The sequence below is a fragment of the Emys orbicularis genome, chromosome 1, assembly GCF_028017835.1.
Source record: "Emys orbicularis isolate rEmyOrb1 chromosome 1, rEmyOrb1.hap1, whole genome shotgun sequence".
Classification (NCBI taxonomy): Eukaryota; Metazoa; Chordata; order Testudines; family Emydidae; genus Emys; species Emys orbicularis.
In genome coordinates this window covers 30,881,029-30,897,301 of record NC_088683.1, presented here as the reverse complement: position 1 = coordinate 30,897,301, position 16,273 = coordinate 30,881,029, and the positions used below count along the sequence as shown (strand labels likewise).

General features: G+C 39.3%; 1 protein-coding gene across 1 annotated transcript in view; it reads right to left on the bottom strand.

Annotated features, from left to right (window-relative positions):
* Window positions 1-229: 229 nt before the first annotated feature.
* The window catches only part of PRKAR2B (protein kinase cAMP-dependent type II regulatory subunit beta), a 159,123-nt gene continuing 143,079 nt past the window's right edge, over window positions 230-16,273 (bottom strand). Inside the window, exons 6-12 of the mRNA XM_065419895.1 lie at window positions 12,354-12,460; window positions 9,762-9,915; window positions 6,552-6,653; window positions 5,783-5,857; window positions 4,486-4,551; window positions 4,158-4,296; window positions 230-363 (exon numbers count right to left, since the gene is read on the bottom strand). Of these exons, the coding sequence (XP_065275967.1) occupies window positions 230-363; window positions 4,158-4,296; window positions 4,486-4,551; window positions 5,783-5,857; window positions 6,552-6,653; window positions 9,762-9,915; window positions 12,354-12,460 (777 nt within the window). The remainder of the gene's footprint in view (window positions 364-4,157; window positions 4,297-4,485; window positions 4,552-5,782; window positions 5,858-6,551; window positions 6,654-9,761; window positions 9,916-12,353; window positions 12,461-16,273) is intronic.

The following is a 16,273-nucleotide window of genomic DNA, read 5'->3' as shown; positions in this document are numbered from 1 at the left end:
CTCTTCTGAAAATCAGGACCAAAGTCTATTAAATCCCTATTTAGTTTACTGATACATCCATTGTAATATGTAAAAAGGCAAAAACAAAAAAACCCCAACAAAAAAAAAACCCCAAACCCTAAAATCACAGAAAATGCTTGGCATCTACAGGAAGATAGACATGTTCTCAGTGGACTAACCACTACTGTGCTATTTTCTCACAACAGATCTTGTTGTTCCATACTTTATTTCATGCACTGGGATCAGCAATGTCCATGTTTGTTCCAAACAGAGCAACTAGCTGCTCCTCATAGTTTGCAATGTTTCTTTTCATAATTTCCATACAAGGTCCCAAAAGCCTTTCAAATGCCTGTACATCCATAACTAAGATAAAAGGGGATGGGGGAAAAGAGAGAGAGAGAGAGAGAGAGAGAATGTAATGTGGCCATCAGCTGCAGAAATGATTTTCAGAGTTTATGACATTCATTGTGTAGAATTTTAAATTATAATGGGAAAGGCATCAATGAGGCCCATACTATGTCAGTAGAGCTGGAGATAACTTTCCCCATATGATTCAGACCTAAATAATACCTTGACCCCAATCCTGCAAACATGCATGTGCTTAACTTTATTAGTAGGAATAGTTCTACTGATATCAATGCATAAGTCTTTGCAGGATCCGGGCTTTGGATGACAATTTAAAAGTATAGTTATCCATATTGGTTGACCGGGAGTGTTAATCAGGAGAACTAAAAATGCTGTAGTCAATAATTTATGTTTTTTACTTCAAGAAACTTTACATTTTAAAAAGTCTAGAACTAACTTTGTATCTATTAGGTTAGTACTGAAAAATTTAGTAAGTCAATAAAAAGTCCATATCCAGGAAAACTCATTTTTTTCAGTCTCACACACAATTTTTCCTACAAGTTTATGTAGTACAAATTATGGCATAAATGTGCATATATTTGCAACTTATGTCTTAATATGTTACTTATGGCAGTTCTTATGGGAAAATACACATTTACACTAAAACATCAAAATGAACAATTCTGTTACACACACACACACACACACACACACACACAACACCGCCACCCAAAACCACCGCCACCCAATTTTTTGCTATCTTGGAATTGCCAGTAATTTATACATACTTTCCATCAAAACTGCTTTCCTGTTGTCTCATTCTCTTTACTTCCTTTCTCTCTTCAAAAAGTTGCTGGAGCCATGCTCCTGCTAACACATACCTGAATGTTTTTACTTCAGATATCACTCTTTGCTAAAACTGAGAATCTCACCATTTACAGCTTGATATCATGCACAGATTTTAAGTGTTAATTTTATAATTGCTATCTTTGTTATTCATACAGCACCATAAATGTGCATAGAGACTTACAGACAGATAAAAGAAAATGCCCATGCCCATATGAATTTACAATCTAAACTGTATCTATTGCATAATCATGAATCAATATATTAAATAGTAAAATTCACATTGTGGCACTAAAATAAACATGGCTGCTTACTTACTATAGATATAGTTAGGCAACACACGCTGTACGTTTCATTTGAATGATTCTAACGCCTGGCCTATACACAAAGCTGTACCAGTTTAACTAGAAGTTTAAACATACTTAGTTAAATCAGTGCAATTATGTGTGGACACTCATATCAGTTTCGAATTAAACTAAGCTGATTTAAAATAGTCTTACACCAATTTAAGAATGTCCACGCTAGCAGTGTTGCATTGATTGAGCTAATTTGGTGTCTAAATCAGTTAATCGGTGCAAAAACTGTGTGTAGACAAGACCTAACAGTGTATGGATGTCACACCCAAACCCATCCAACACTACACAAGAAGAGTGTGCTATCCATTTTTAAAATATTTTTAAATGGTTCAGCCAGCACAGTTTTGTCCTCAGTCTGGGTAGGATATAATGCAAATAAAAGGTTTGAAAACTATCCTCAAGATTAGGTAGTAACTCTTCAGGGTATCTATTTATCTAGGTATTTACACTGTGCCTATCACCATAGTATGATAGCCTACAACTTTGTGAAATATCTAAGATCGTTTAAATAAGGTTTGTCAAGGAGAATTCAGTGGTTGTTGGGAACTTTGTTTTAAAAACATTTTCCAAGTTAAGATTTCATGGAATACAAAACCTACTGGATAACTCTGGGAAGGGCTACAGCACACTGTACTTTTCTACAGACTATAGTTATAAGAGGTTCCAAAAGGAACCTCAGGGGGTTAGACTAGATGAGCCTTGCGGTCCCTTCTACCACTATGAGGCCTGGTCCACACTAACCCCCCACTTCGGACTAAGGTACGCAAATTCAGCTACATTAATAACGTAGCTGAATTCGAAGTACCTTAGTCCGAACTTACCGCGGGTCCAGACGCAGCAGGAAGGCTCCCCCGTCGATGCCGTGTACTCCTCTCGCCGAGCTGGAGTACCGGCGTCGATGGCGAGCACTTCCGGGATCGATCCGGGATCGATTTATCGCGTCTAGACAAGACGCGATAAATCGATCCCAGAAGATCGATCGCTTACATCCGGACCAGGAAGTAAGTATAGACGTACCCTGATTCTATAATGAACTTGGTGGTGGTATCTTGGTGTCTAATCTATTCTTTTCCTTTGCTTTTCTTATCTTCTGCTCAAAGTTATGAGTCTAATGGCACTGAACCTATTGAACAGTAATCCTAGTGGTTTCTCGGGTATTATCTGTGTGCTCTAGCCAGTGTTCTGCTTGTTTATCTTTGTTTGGCTGGGGAGACTTATTTTTAAAAACCCAGTAGCTTTGTGAATAAACAGAGAACATTTTGTTTGCTAGCCTGTCTGTCATTTAAGAATACAAAATTTGCCTTTGTATCTTACAATTTTCCTAATACACCTCTACCCCGATATAACGTGACCCGATATAACACGAATTCGGATATAATGCGGTAAAGCAGTGCTCCGGGGGGGCGGGGTTGCGCACTCCAGCGGATCAAAGCAAGTTCAATAGAACACGGTTTCACCTATAACGCGGTAAGATTTTTTGGCTCCCGAGGACAGCGTTATATCAGGGTAGAGGTGTAGTTAGATTAATAAAATGGAAGGGTTATATAATGATGTGATTGAGAAGTTAAACCTTAAACCATACAAAAGAATCCTACATTTCAGCATTAAGGGGTGCATTAAGTAACATCTAAATAACCCATAAACCATGTCAACTCAGTTGGGATGAGTTAATGGTTTTGTTTTGAATGTAGGTTCAGTTTTTTTTTTTTAAACAACAAAATTATTGAAGGAAAGTTAAGTTAAAGAAATAAGTTTTGCATTTAGTTCTGAATGCAGTGACATTCGTGATCACTTATCACTTCTAGTACTGAGTTCCACAGTCTTGGTCCACTCCTGTGTAAGAGAAGGGAAGACTGACCCTTGAGGAATTGTACAGATGATGGCTCTGGAGGTGGAGGAACAGCTGTCCATCATGAACTTGTGAGGCTAGTCCCAGTGAAGGATTGAAGCCATCTTTCCAGTTCACCACTGTGGTCTCTCAAAGGAGAAGGAGTAGTATTTGTTTTAAATGCCACAAAGATCCAGAAGAAAACACACATATTTGTCCACAGACAAGATGATGTTCTCTATTAACACAATCACTATTGTCTCTGCTCTGTGCCTCAGCCTGAAACCTGACAGAGTGACATGGGCTGGTAAAGCCAGAGACTTTGCTAACTACTTGCTAACTTACTCAGAAATGGGAAGTTAGATTAAATAAGGTAGCATGGAAGGTTGGTTATATTAAGCAGTTGTTTCTTAGGTGTCGGTTGACCACTGGGCAAGGACAGTTTTTTATTTGTCTGTTAAGTGTTATGCAGATTAAAAGTACTATGACCCGGTCTGCGCTAGTTGGAAACCATTTTCAATTCCATCTGAAGAGGGGAGACATTGGAGGTCCATGGTTGACACAGTTGTCAATTACAAGTAATTTTTCTAGTGTAGATAGAAAAATACTATAACAGGTACAGTACAGTCTAACAGTCCAATGGTTTTAAATGCTACTGGGTGACTGAAATCTGATTTTATGGTATGAAGGAACATACAGTACATTATAAATGCAGCCTTTGATAAGTAAAAAGATTCTTTTTATATTAGTCACAGCAAGCAGAAATATCACTGAATCAGTACCTAAACACTTGACAGTGCCAAGAGCAAATGCTGAAGCTGCTCGAGGTTTGTTAGTTACAAGAGCAAGTTCTCCAAAATACTGTCCTCTGGAGTACCGGGCTATTTCAACCGCCCCATTCTCTTCTACATCCTGTTTATTCTGAAAAGTCAGATAAGATAAAAATAAGAGACACTTGCTGAATGTACAGTTTTACTCAAAATGGAATTTAAACATGTCTAAAGAATAAAGAAAACTGCAGTGAGAACTAGAGACATCTGCTGTTTAACATTTAGAATATATTAATGACTTCAAGATTTTGAAAAATTAAATTCATGTTCGGGTTTTTACCTTCCTTTTCATAGTAATTCTCACTTCTCCAGATTCTACAATGAAAAAACAATCAGCCATGTCTCCCTATTAAAAATAAAAAAGCAAGTAATGAAAACATGAATATTGCTTTTTAGTTTTGTAGTAACAGTAAGAAATACATTAAAATATATGTAGCCAGAGGCTAACAGCTAATCCTTTGGTACCTAATGCAAAATGCTTTAATACATTCTACTTAGAAATACACACTCATGGCATAGAAGGATTAAAATGCCCATACAGAAATGAGATGAGCAACAAGCTCTCCTGAAATAAAATGACACAGTTGGCTCCATGTAGACCTCAGTTCTAAGCCATGGACAAAACACAATATCAAGCACCAAGAGAAGCAAAAGAAAATATTGGATAACTTGGAGGATACTTATCCCTATTCTCCAAAAACAAACAAGCTGCTCCCCTATGGATCAGTGGGCAAGAGCAGAATTGGGTTGGTGGACAGAAATAATCAGCCTGAAATCCAATTGCCACCTTCTTTTGTTCTAGAGGGTTTTGAACTCATAAAATCCCAAAAATTATTCCCTATCATGGATGCTCAGGTATCAATAAGCATAGGAGAGGCTTAAGCCAACATCTAAAGGAAGTCCAAAGGCAACACAGAGTCTGAGTTGCCTGCAATCTACCCTGATGGAATTATCTTCACATTGTTCTTTTTTAGGAACAAAAACAGACACTCAATGATAAGACCCATTTTCAGCACCTACTAGTACAAGCCTTCCTCTTCTATAGTATTTGCATAGTTTACTTTGTTCTGTTCAGACCAACCAAACATGTTGTTTCTTAAAATACAATAGATGAAATAAAGTAGCTGTTAAAGTGGCAAGAAAACCCCCAATCAGACACTGGCTAAATATTCCACAACAGGCATTTACCATTTACAGCTTTGTAAAAGCTAACAAAACATTCCAAATCCCAGAAAGAATTAATTACATTTTGTCATCAAAGAGACACACTACTAACCACAGATATGCTCAGTATGGAACTATAAAAGGGTAAAAAAGCCACTGGAAAATTAATTGAAATAGCCTGCCAAGTATTTGTATTAAACTTTTTTTTTTTTTTGCTTTAAATTGTTACTTGGAATTTACATCATCATAACAACATATTTCTTTGAAACTACACCATTTTTTTCAGACCAGTTTATTCCCTTTATGTGTACTACACTGAGATTCACTTAGTTTAAAAGAATGGATTCATTATAGATAATACAGTAGTTTTACTTATAGACGCAAAAACTAAATCAACTAAGACACTACCATACCTGAGTAATGATTTGTTCTCCATCTTTGTATATTTTGGTGCCTATTACATCCACCACTTTCAAGCGTTCAGATAGCTTTATAAAAAGAATGGGAATATTAAAATGTTTTGCTAAAAATATTAAACATATGTTTTGCTAAACCTTAATACCTGTTTTTATGGACCTATATACAGTATAATATGTCCCTAGCCATCTGTATTGACAATAAAGGGATAAAGAGACCTCTGTTTAACAATTTTCCAGGGAATGGTTTACCAACATACATGTTAATTAAGTTTCTATTTTTGTATGGTAAATCTACATGCTCTAAGTCTTCCAAAATACTTACTGGAGAAAGTGCATGTGTGTGCAGAAAAATATATCTTTTAAATGGAAGTATTCACTTTTTTCAATATGCCCAAAGCACTAATTCACATTATTAATATCCAGCAAAAATTCAGTTTAAGAAATGGAAGGCTGGAAACCACAAAAATATTCTAATCTTTTGCAGTACTATGGCCCCTATCCTACAAGTTGATTTGCACAGGCAGACTCCTGTTCCAGGCAGATCCCGATTAGGGGACTGCTGTGTGGATCAAATTATAGCATCAAGCTTTATGAAGAAACTAAAATAGTCAATGGGGGGGATCAAATTGGAAATTTCAACACTTTTCCTCAGAAGTCCCTTCTCCAAAAATAAAGATGTGCAAAATTTTAATCTAGAGGAAGTTTTTATTCCAAGATAAAACCCCATGCCACAACCACTAAAATAATGCAATAGAAAGCTTACTTCTAAAGATTTAAGGAATGGCAATGACTGAATAAAATTTTCATACATTCTTCTCTTTTTGGCATTGTTTTTTACAATGATTCTCCGGAATGTTACCCTGTCCTGAAAACACAAAGAGAAGAAAAAAAGTATATTAAAGGAAAATGTTAGCACAGGATGGAAAATGCATAAAAGAAATAGATAAAATGTATAATAATTATAATCAGCCACTAGGGGCAATTTTATGTGTTTTTAAGTACTTCAGTGAGGCCTTCTATTAAAAGGGGCATAATAAATTTGATATTTTAAATTGTATCATTTCAAATAACTGATTTTTCTGATAAGAGATCTTTGAAATCAAATCTCTTGCCCATCTTTTTATTCCTCTTTTAAAAATTCATCTTCCTTGGTGATGTTTGCAAGGGTTTTTTGGGCAGGCCGAGAGCAACACCAAACATTGTGGTGCCCACTCCTCCTCACCTGCCTACTTCTGTGCACAGCTGCTGCCTATTGAGTTTCAGATTCAGCTGTGCAGCAGCAGTTACTGGCCTTCTTGCCTGCCCAGGGAAGAGCATATACACAAACTGCCCCCAAACAAGATGCATGAGATAGGAAATACAACTGGACATCAACAAAACTGAAACTGACTCTACCCAAACTGCTGATGAATCAACAAATGAGAAACTGAAAAGTGATTTATCCTCCCCACCCCGCAATCAGTTTCAGCTCTAGTAATCTTATATTGTTACTTGTAACAATAGCAATTACAACACTTTCAGATGGAAATGTAATTTTTAAGATGATTTTAAGTGTCCCTTTAAGATCTTGTTTTAGTTACAAATTCAGAAGGATGAATAATGTCTGTGTAATCCAACTAAATGTTAGGGCATCCCAAGCCAGCCTTCTTAACTAATTACAGAGAATTAGTTAGTCTTTCAGACCATAAAAAGGTTCAATTTTTGACTCCTATTCAGATTTCTATGATTTTATATTTTTGAGGCAGATTGGCTGTTTACCTTCCTTTTTTGAACCAACATTCCACCTAATACAGGTTTAGGAACCAGACACAAAGACCAAACTCACAAAGATACTTAAGTACCTAAACTCCAGATTGAGGTGCCGAAATCCCAGTTCTGGATCCACTGCAATCCACAAAATTCTCTAGGTGCCTAAACTCAGTGTCTATTTTTCAGAGTAAAAGTTCCCTTGGTGCCTCTGTTTCTGCCTCTGGGCATGTATATCCGGATGCCTAACCCCACCTAACCCAGCCCCCCAAACCAGGGGAAGATAGGTGCTCATTCACCTAAGTTGCATGTGGGTCCTGATCCAGTAGGCATGCTCACAGGCCACCAACTGGATCAGATCCTATTCAAAATCCAGCTACCAGAGGAGTAGGAGGTGGAGATGATGGTGCCCACCTTATAACTTTTAATTCAGTGGTTCGAGCACTCACCTGGGAGGTGGGAGACCCAGGGTGCAGTCCCTCTACTCCAAAAACTCTTTCATTATTTATCCACAATGGAACAGCTTCAACAAGAGAGAGCCACATCAGAATATTCCACAGCTCAGTGGTTAGAGCACTCTCCCAAGTGGTGAGAAACATGTGTTCAAATTTTTTCTCCCCTCTGGCAGAGAGGGGAGAATTGAACCTGGGTCTCCCACATCTCAGCCCCAGTGAGTGCGCTAACCACTGGGCTACAAGTTAGGCACCACCCCCATTTTGTGTGGTGCAAGGCAGGCACCTAACTCATTCCTGCAACAGGCATCTTAGCTGCCTGACTCCAAGAGAGGGATTCCCAGTCCTGGATCGCTAAGCAAAGATAGGCATACCCCTGAAGTCTGGACTTAGGCGCCTATCTCTGAGAGAGGGGTGGGGCTTCTCCCTGAGATCCCGATGAGAGTACACACCCCTCTCATCGGGATCTCCCTCTGGCTAGCTTAGGCTGTTTCTCACATAACGTGCTGGCTTTTATGGATCACGTTCTAAGGGGACTATCCCTCCCCTTTCATTGTACAGGGAGCCTTGCACTTAAGTTCGCTTGTGGATCACAGTGTGGTTCCTGTAATTGTCTAGGCACCCAAAAATAAGGCACCATGACGTTCCACACTGCAACGCCCAAGTCCCTTCATGGATCCTACCCATGCTGCCTAACCTTTCAGGCTCAATTGCAGACTATTTTTATTACCAACATATATTAGCTTTGTATGACAAGTTTGGAGTAAATGACTCCAGGAAAACAAAATATATAATTTCAGATGATTAAAAAATTATCTCAGAAATGTTGCAGTTAAATCATTTCATCCCACAGTTCTCAGCACATTTATTTCAAGTAATGAGCTTCATGTTAGCTAAACCAAACACATGGGACCAGATCCTTGGCACCACTTCAGCAGCACAAAGGGACCATAAAACTGCCCTATGTGGGCAAAGGGAAATCCCTGGTGTGGGACAATCCTTTAAGCAGAAAGATGGGGTACCCAACTGTATGTCATTCTCTCTTGTTCTCACACCACCCAACTCAAGGGGATGTGGCTGGAATGCACTGTAATCCCACTAGTATAATGGCCCTGGGTGGCCATTAAAATCCATTGTAATTTAGAGCATCATTCAGGCTGCTCCAAGTTATGTAGAAAGCTCAGCAGTCTAAGGGATCAAGGTGGCAGAAAGCCACCTATTCTTCCCTACACCAAGCACTGCTCTGAATTGGCACCTTGGAATCAGTTACCAGACCAACATATAAGCCTTGAAGTAGAACAGCTTTCTCAAAATACCTTTTGTGCAGATTCCAGATATAGGAAGCTTAACAAATAGCACCATGTGGATTTTTTTATACTGTAGCCAAATGTATTCATGTTTTTTGAGATCTAAGAAAATATTTACTATTTGGCAAAATAATTGCCATGTCTCTTACAGTTGGAAACATGATAACTAAGCTCTGAAAGTTACTGAGGTATTTTCCAAAATTACTTTTGTTGTGGTTCTTATATCAAATTGCCGTTTTAATATTCAAGTTTGCTTAAAGCATACGTTCAGGGTCTGAGAAAAGACAGTATTTGCCCAGGATTTTTCTGCAAGTTTTAAAAGGCTTCTATCCTAATGATACATTTCCAATTATAAGACAATTTTTCAATTTCAAATAGCTGTAGATACAGCTATACAATTTTAAATTATTTTATATAAAGACAAAAATGTTTTAATGAAAAATACATTCAAACAAACATTTCACTTACCAAACCCCATACAGCACCAGGAGATGTAGCAATTATGGTAGCTGCTCTGGGTGTATTGTACATTAAGGCCAACTCACCAAAACTTCCACGGTTATCATAGGTACCAACACACCTCCCAACACCGTCACATTTTACATAAATGTCATATGTTCCTCTGTTAACAAAATACACAAATAAAGTGAGTAAACATCCACCCTTTCCACTCCCCCATGTTCCTTACTGAGCAGTTAGCTGGTTTAGTTTACTACCTTGTTTGTTTAGTTTACCAAGTTGATTATGCACCACGCATTACACTGATGGTACTGCTCTTGAAATATAAATTTTGTTCAGTTAAATGATACTGAGTAGCTTGCAGGGTCATCTCACTTATTTGTGTATGCCCTAGAAATGGTGGCTATTTTAAGGGGGACAGTTGCTACTTCTTTGTGAGGACATGGTAACTTTGCACTTGAAAAAAAAATAAAAAATCAGAATTGGAATTACAATTATAAATTACATATAAATAAAATCAAAATGGCAATTATTAAAAAATAAAGATGAACACATTTTGAGCCTAAATTATTTAACAATTTCTTTTTAACCATGAAACTGTGTAATGTGCAAAGTCCTCACAAAGAAATGGTTTCTGAAAACTATGCTTCTGTGATTAAATTAATTTAAAATGTAAAAGTTCTTTCACACGTAAAATGTTTTTTAAAACAGTAATTGATATATTGCAATGTACAGTTGCATTAGTGAGAATGGTGGCAAAACATACCGTGAGTCCTTATCTAAAGAGTAACAAATGCAAAATAAAAATATTGTATCCTCATCTAATATAAAGTTTTAATTTTAAACATCAAAGCAAACCCACAAAAATATTTATCGATAGTTGTTGCTCTGAGAAAGAAGTAAAATATGACAGCCACCCTCTCTGATGCTGTGTCATTAGCTTGTTCAGTGCCAAATATTTATAGCCTTCCTTTTTGGAAGAAGCTGGAATGGAATGCATATGTCTCTACAATTCCTTTCCCTTCATGGTCAAGGACTTTGTAGTCAGATGGTCAGAGTCACCTAGACCTGACAGCCATGTATCTGGAAGAACTCAATGAAGTCCCTGCAGCTTTCTGAAGAGGAAGTGGCTAAGCCATAAGCCCAGAAAAATGAGAGAAACTTGTATCCTCCAGTGAAGAATCCCAACTCTGTGTCACAGTCTCCTCAGAGATATACAGAGTACACTGCGGATTCTCTCTAGAAGCCAGCATTAATAGCCCTGACTATATCATTGTATCCTACCTGAAACTGAAGACAGAAGGTAGAAAAAGTTTAGTGCAGAGGTTCTCAAACTGTGGTCCGTGGACCACCAGTGGTCCACAAGCTCCATTCAGGTGGCCCGCAGATAGTTCCCTCTAAGGTGCATGCCTGGGCGGCCGCAAACAACAGAATGAAGGGCCACCCACATAATTAGTGGAGCTGCGCAGGCATGGCCCTACTAATTAGGTGCCTGGACCCTGGAGAAGTCGCACAGGTAAGGTGAGGTGGTGGCCTTGGGGGGAATAGGGGGTAGGTGGGAGAGGGCAGTGGGGTGAGAAGAGGGGGTGGGGAGAATTTGGGATGTGCAGGGCTGCGGCAGCCAGAGAAAGAGGTGACTTTCCCCAGCGCCAGGGCTGTGGCTGCCTGGGAGAGATGGCCCTCCTTCCCAGCCTCAGCTATGTGACTGCTGTGGTGGGGGAAAGACCCCCCTCCTTTCCAGACCCAGCTCAGGGGCTGCTGCGGTGGGGGGGAGAGGCTACATCCATTGCATTAGAAAGATAAGACTACTGATATTAAAATATGATTTGTGTGCTTTTATTTGTAGAACAAAAAATGTTAATTCTTATTAAGTTTTTTTTATATAGCACTTTTATCCAAAGTGCTTTACCATAGTTAGCTAACAGTACAAACAACATTTGGAAAGATCATTAAATGGCCCACCGAGACCCACAGAAATTTTCAAGTGGTCCGTGAAAAAAAAAGTTTGAGAACCACTAGTTTAGTGCATTGACCTATATTGATGACTTGGTAAGAATTTAACCAAAGGTCAACAGCAGCAGCAACACAAAAGGGGCTCCCAAATCACTGTTTCAGCAATTATAGCAATCATTTTACCTATTAATCTGACTATGAAGTATTAGACCCACATGGGAAGTGTAGTTAAAATTTGTGCAATTCTTTGAAAATTTAAGTTTTATTCTTATGAACAAGAAACTTTACCAACAGCATTGAGAATGTAATAAGATTTCAATCAAATATTGAATGTTAAATCTTTTCCAATTATTTGTTACATTAAATCCGTTTCCAGTTAACAAATAGTCTTTGTGACAGAACATTACATTAAAGGACCAGTAACATGTTCCCTTGCAAACATTTTATTACAGGTGAGAACAGGCTAGATTTTTTTCACTAACTGCTCTCTATTGTTCAACCACTCTTTAACTCTGATAAAATATCTTTGTATTTTCTTTCATACATGCACACACCTGTCTGATTCAACTGCAAGTATATGCAAAAATATATTTTCACTGATACAATTGTGCATAATCCCTTGTATTACAATAATGTATAATCACTCACCTATCAATTACATAGAAGTTATCACCATCATCACCTTGATCAATGACATGCTCCCCTCCTTCAACCAGCTTTTCAAACATAGCATCTAATACCTGAGACATCTGTTCCTATTTAAAAAAACAATAACAAAAAACCCCATAAGATGAAAATTAAGCTCTGATTTTATGGTATCACCCTCAAAAATACAAATTAACTGTTTAAATGTTCTAGTTAGTCTTCAAATATTGCACTCGACACAGCTCAGATGATGATAGCACACCTGAAATATATAAAATTTTCATGTTACAATAACACTGGTCTACAATTTTTGAGAAGTCGTCTGCTTCAGAGATAAAATGTGCTATTTATTATGTATTTTGATGTGCTGAATTCAAATATGACAATTAAAACAACTGATTGGCTACTGTTTCTAAGATATTTCAGTTTTTACATTTTATGTCTATGTATATTGTGTAGATAGTAGAGTTTTAATCATAAATTGTAAACCTAGGTCTTTTCATGTGTTTATGGTTGCTTTACATGATAATATTTCACCTGTCCTGTTTATGTAACACTTTAAAAATCAGCAAAAGGGTTATAGAAATAAAATTTATTATGAAACAAAAGGCAAAAAACTATTATGTACATAGTTTAGTCCTATTCAGTGTCTACTCGGCGCTTCTTGGCTTGTCTCTTGTATTCATTAAATGGAGCATCTCTTGTCACTGTCCAGCAATAGTCTGCAAGCTTTGATGGGCTCCATTTGCCCTGATAGCATTTCTCCATTGTTGCAATGTCCTGGTGAAATCGCTCGCCGTGCTCGTCGCTCACTGCTCCGCAGTTCGGTGGAAAAAAATCTAGATGAGAGTGCAAAAAATGTATCTTTAGTGACATGTTGCAACCAAGGCTTTTGTATGCCTTGAGGAGGTTTTCCACCAACAACCTGTAGTTGTCTGCCTTGTTGTTTCCGAGAAAATTTATTGCCACTAACTGGAAGGCTTTCCATGCCGTCTTTTCCTTGCCACGCAGTGCATGGTCAAATGCATCATCTCGAAGAAGTTCACGAATCTGAGGACCAACAAAGACACCTTCCTTTATCTTAGCTTCACTTAACCTTGGAAATTTTCCACGGAGGTACTTGAAAGCTGCTTGTTTTGTCAATGGCCTTGACAAAGTTCTTCATCAGACCCAGCTTGATGTGTAAGGGTGGTAACAAAATCTTCCTTGATTCAACAAGTGGTGGATGCTGAACACTTTTCCTCCCAGGCTCCAAAGACTGTCGGAGTGGCCAATCTTTCTTGATGTAGTGGGAATCTCTTGCACGACTATCCCATTCGCAGAGAAAACAGCAGTACTTTGTGTATCCAGTCTGCAGACCAAGCAAGAGAGCAACAACCATCAAATCGCCACAAAGCTGCCACTGATGTTGGTCATAGTTTATGCACCTCAAAAGTTGTTTCATGTTGTCATAGGTTTCCTTCATATGGACTGCATGACCAACTGGAATTGATGGCAAAACATTGCCATTATGCAGTAAAACAGCTTTAAGACTCGTCTTCGATGAATCAATGAACAGTCTCCACTCATCTGGATCGTGAACGATGTTGAGGGCTGCCATCACACCATCGATGTTGTTGCAGGCTACAAGATCACCTTCCATGAAGAAGAATGGGACAAGATCCTTTTGACGGTCACGGAACATGGAAACCCTAACATCACCTGCCAGGAGATTCCACTGCTGTAGTCTGGAGCCCAACAGCTTTGCCTTACTCTTGGGTAGTTCCAAATCCCTGACAAGGTCATTCAGTTCACCTTGGGTTATGAGGTGTGGTTCAGAGGAGGAGGATGGGAGAAAATGTGGGTCCTGTGACATTGATGGTTCAGGACCAGAAGTTTCATCCTCTTCCTCGTCTGACTCAAGTGAGAATGATTCTGGTGCATCAGGAACCGGCAGTCCTTCTCCGTGGGGTACTGGGCGTATAGCTGATGGAATGGTTGGATAATGCACAGTCCACTTTTTCTTCTTTGACACACCTTTCCCAACTGGAGGCACCATGCAGAAGTAACAATTGCTGGTATGATCTGTTGGCTCTCTCCAAATCATTGGCACTGCAAAAGGCATAGATTTCCTTTTCCTGTTCAACCACTGGCGAAGATTTGTTGCACAAGTGTTGCAGCATATGTGTGGGGCCCACCTCTTGTCCTGATCTCCAATTTTGCAGCCAAAATAAAGGTGATAGGCTTTCTTAACCATAGTGATTATACTGCGCTTTTGTGATGCAAAAGTCACTTCACCACAAAAACAGCAGAAGTTATCTGCACTGTTCACACAACTACGAGGCATCTCTGCTCACTTTGGCTAAACAGAAATGTGTCCCTTTGCAAAATCAAACACTGACAAATAAGAGAGCACGACACTGTATGATTTCTAGAGCTGATATAGGGCAATTTGTTCAGCAGAGTGATGTAAGCTTCGTTATGATTGCATCATCCATGACTTCTAGGAATAACATGATGCAATTCATATCATGTATGACGCAATACCAGCTTCAGATTGCATCATTCATTGTTTTGCCTAAAAAGCAAGTACTGTCCAAACCCAGTCATAGATTTATTCATAGATGCAGTCAAAGATGTATTTTAGTCATTTCTGGTTTAAATTGAGATCCCTCCCCTTTATAACTCACTTATCCTCCGCCATTCCCAAGTCAAGGGTCGTATATACTGACGCAATAGCATATCTTGAAAACTAGAGCCAATCAACAATTTTAAGCATCATTTTCGTTCTCAGTGACCCAGAATTAGTAACGTTTGACTACATTTATTTCAGAAGCATTTTGGCTGTAGAGCAGTGTAATCTGTCAATTTATCAGAAAAATAGTGAGATTTTCAGTCAGTATTTCAACTTTTAATTCCAGATCTTTCCTTCTATTGTGTTCAGAGCACAAAGACACACCTGCAGTTTTAATACTGCTGTTGTTCACTTTCCTAATGCAGTGCCCTGTAACAATCCTTTCCAAAACCGTCCCTTCACTTAATAATGCAAGATTACTTGATATCTGGTGTGATACCCAATATATTACTTGGCATCCCCTGCAGCTGCATAAAACATATTAACTGTTGCTTTGCTAACCAATGTGTGATGGGGTGCACTCACCCCGCACTGGATGGGGAAGGGTTAACTCCAAACTGTGGGCTGAGGAAGCCATGCCCCCACTCTTTACTGGGCATGCTCTAGGTGTAGCACTAGTATAAAGGGGAGCAGCCCCCGAGCTCAGTCTGGGCTGACCACTGTAGAGGAAGGACACATGCTGCAGGCTCCAGCCCGGGAGCTGCCGAAGTCCCAGACTGTGGGAGCCGGAGGTGCTGAGACCCAGGCAGACACCAAGTGGGATGCCACTTGCAGGTCAGAGCCCCCGGGAGCAGCACAACCCAAGGAAACCAGAGATCCCCAAGACAGCTAGACCAAGGGACTGCAGAAGTGATGGTAGGAAGTAGCCCAGGGAGGGACAAGCCATTGTCCCTACAGCAGTCAGTATGTTTTGGGCGGATCCCCACTGACTAAGTGGCGAGTCCACTTGCCACTATCAGGGCCCTGGGCTGGGACCCATTAGAGCAGGGAGGGCTCAGGTCCCCCTACCCAGGCTGCCACCCACCACTGGGAGGCAGCCCAACCTCCACTAGGCCTCCCTGCCCTGCCGACCAGGGTGAGCCTATTGACTTTATACACTAGGCCTCACTGTCTTGAGACAGAAGACAGCTTAAAGGCTGGCGTGCACTCACGCTGCACTGGATGGGGACCCCCCCACCCTGTCACACAATGGTAGATATATTTGTGGCAATATAGTATTTACTTGACTTCTATAAGTAGCACCTGAACTAGTATGTTTCAATATTGAAATTCCCCATTTATTTATACAATAGCCATATCTTGTGTATTA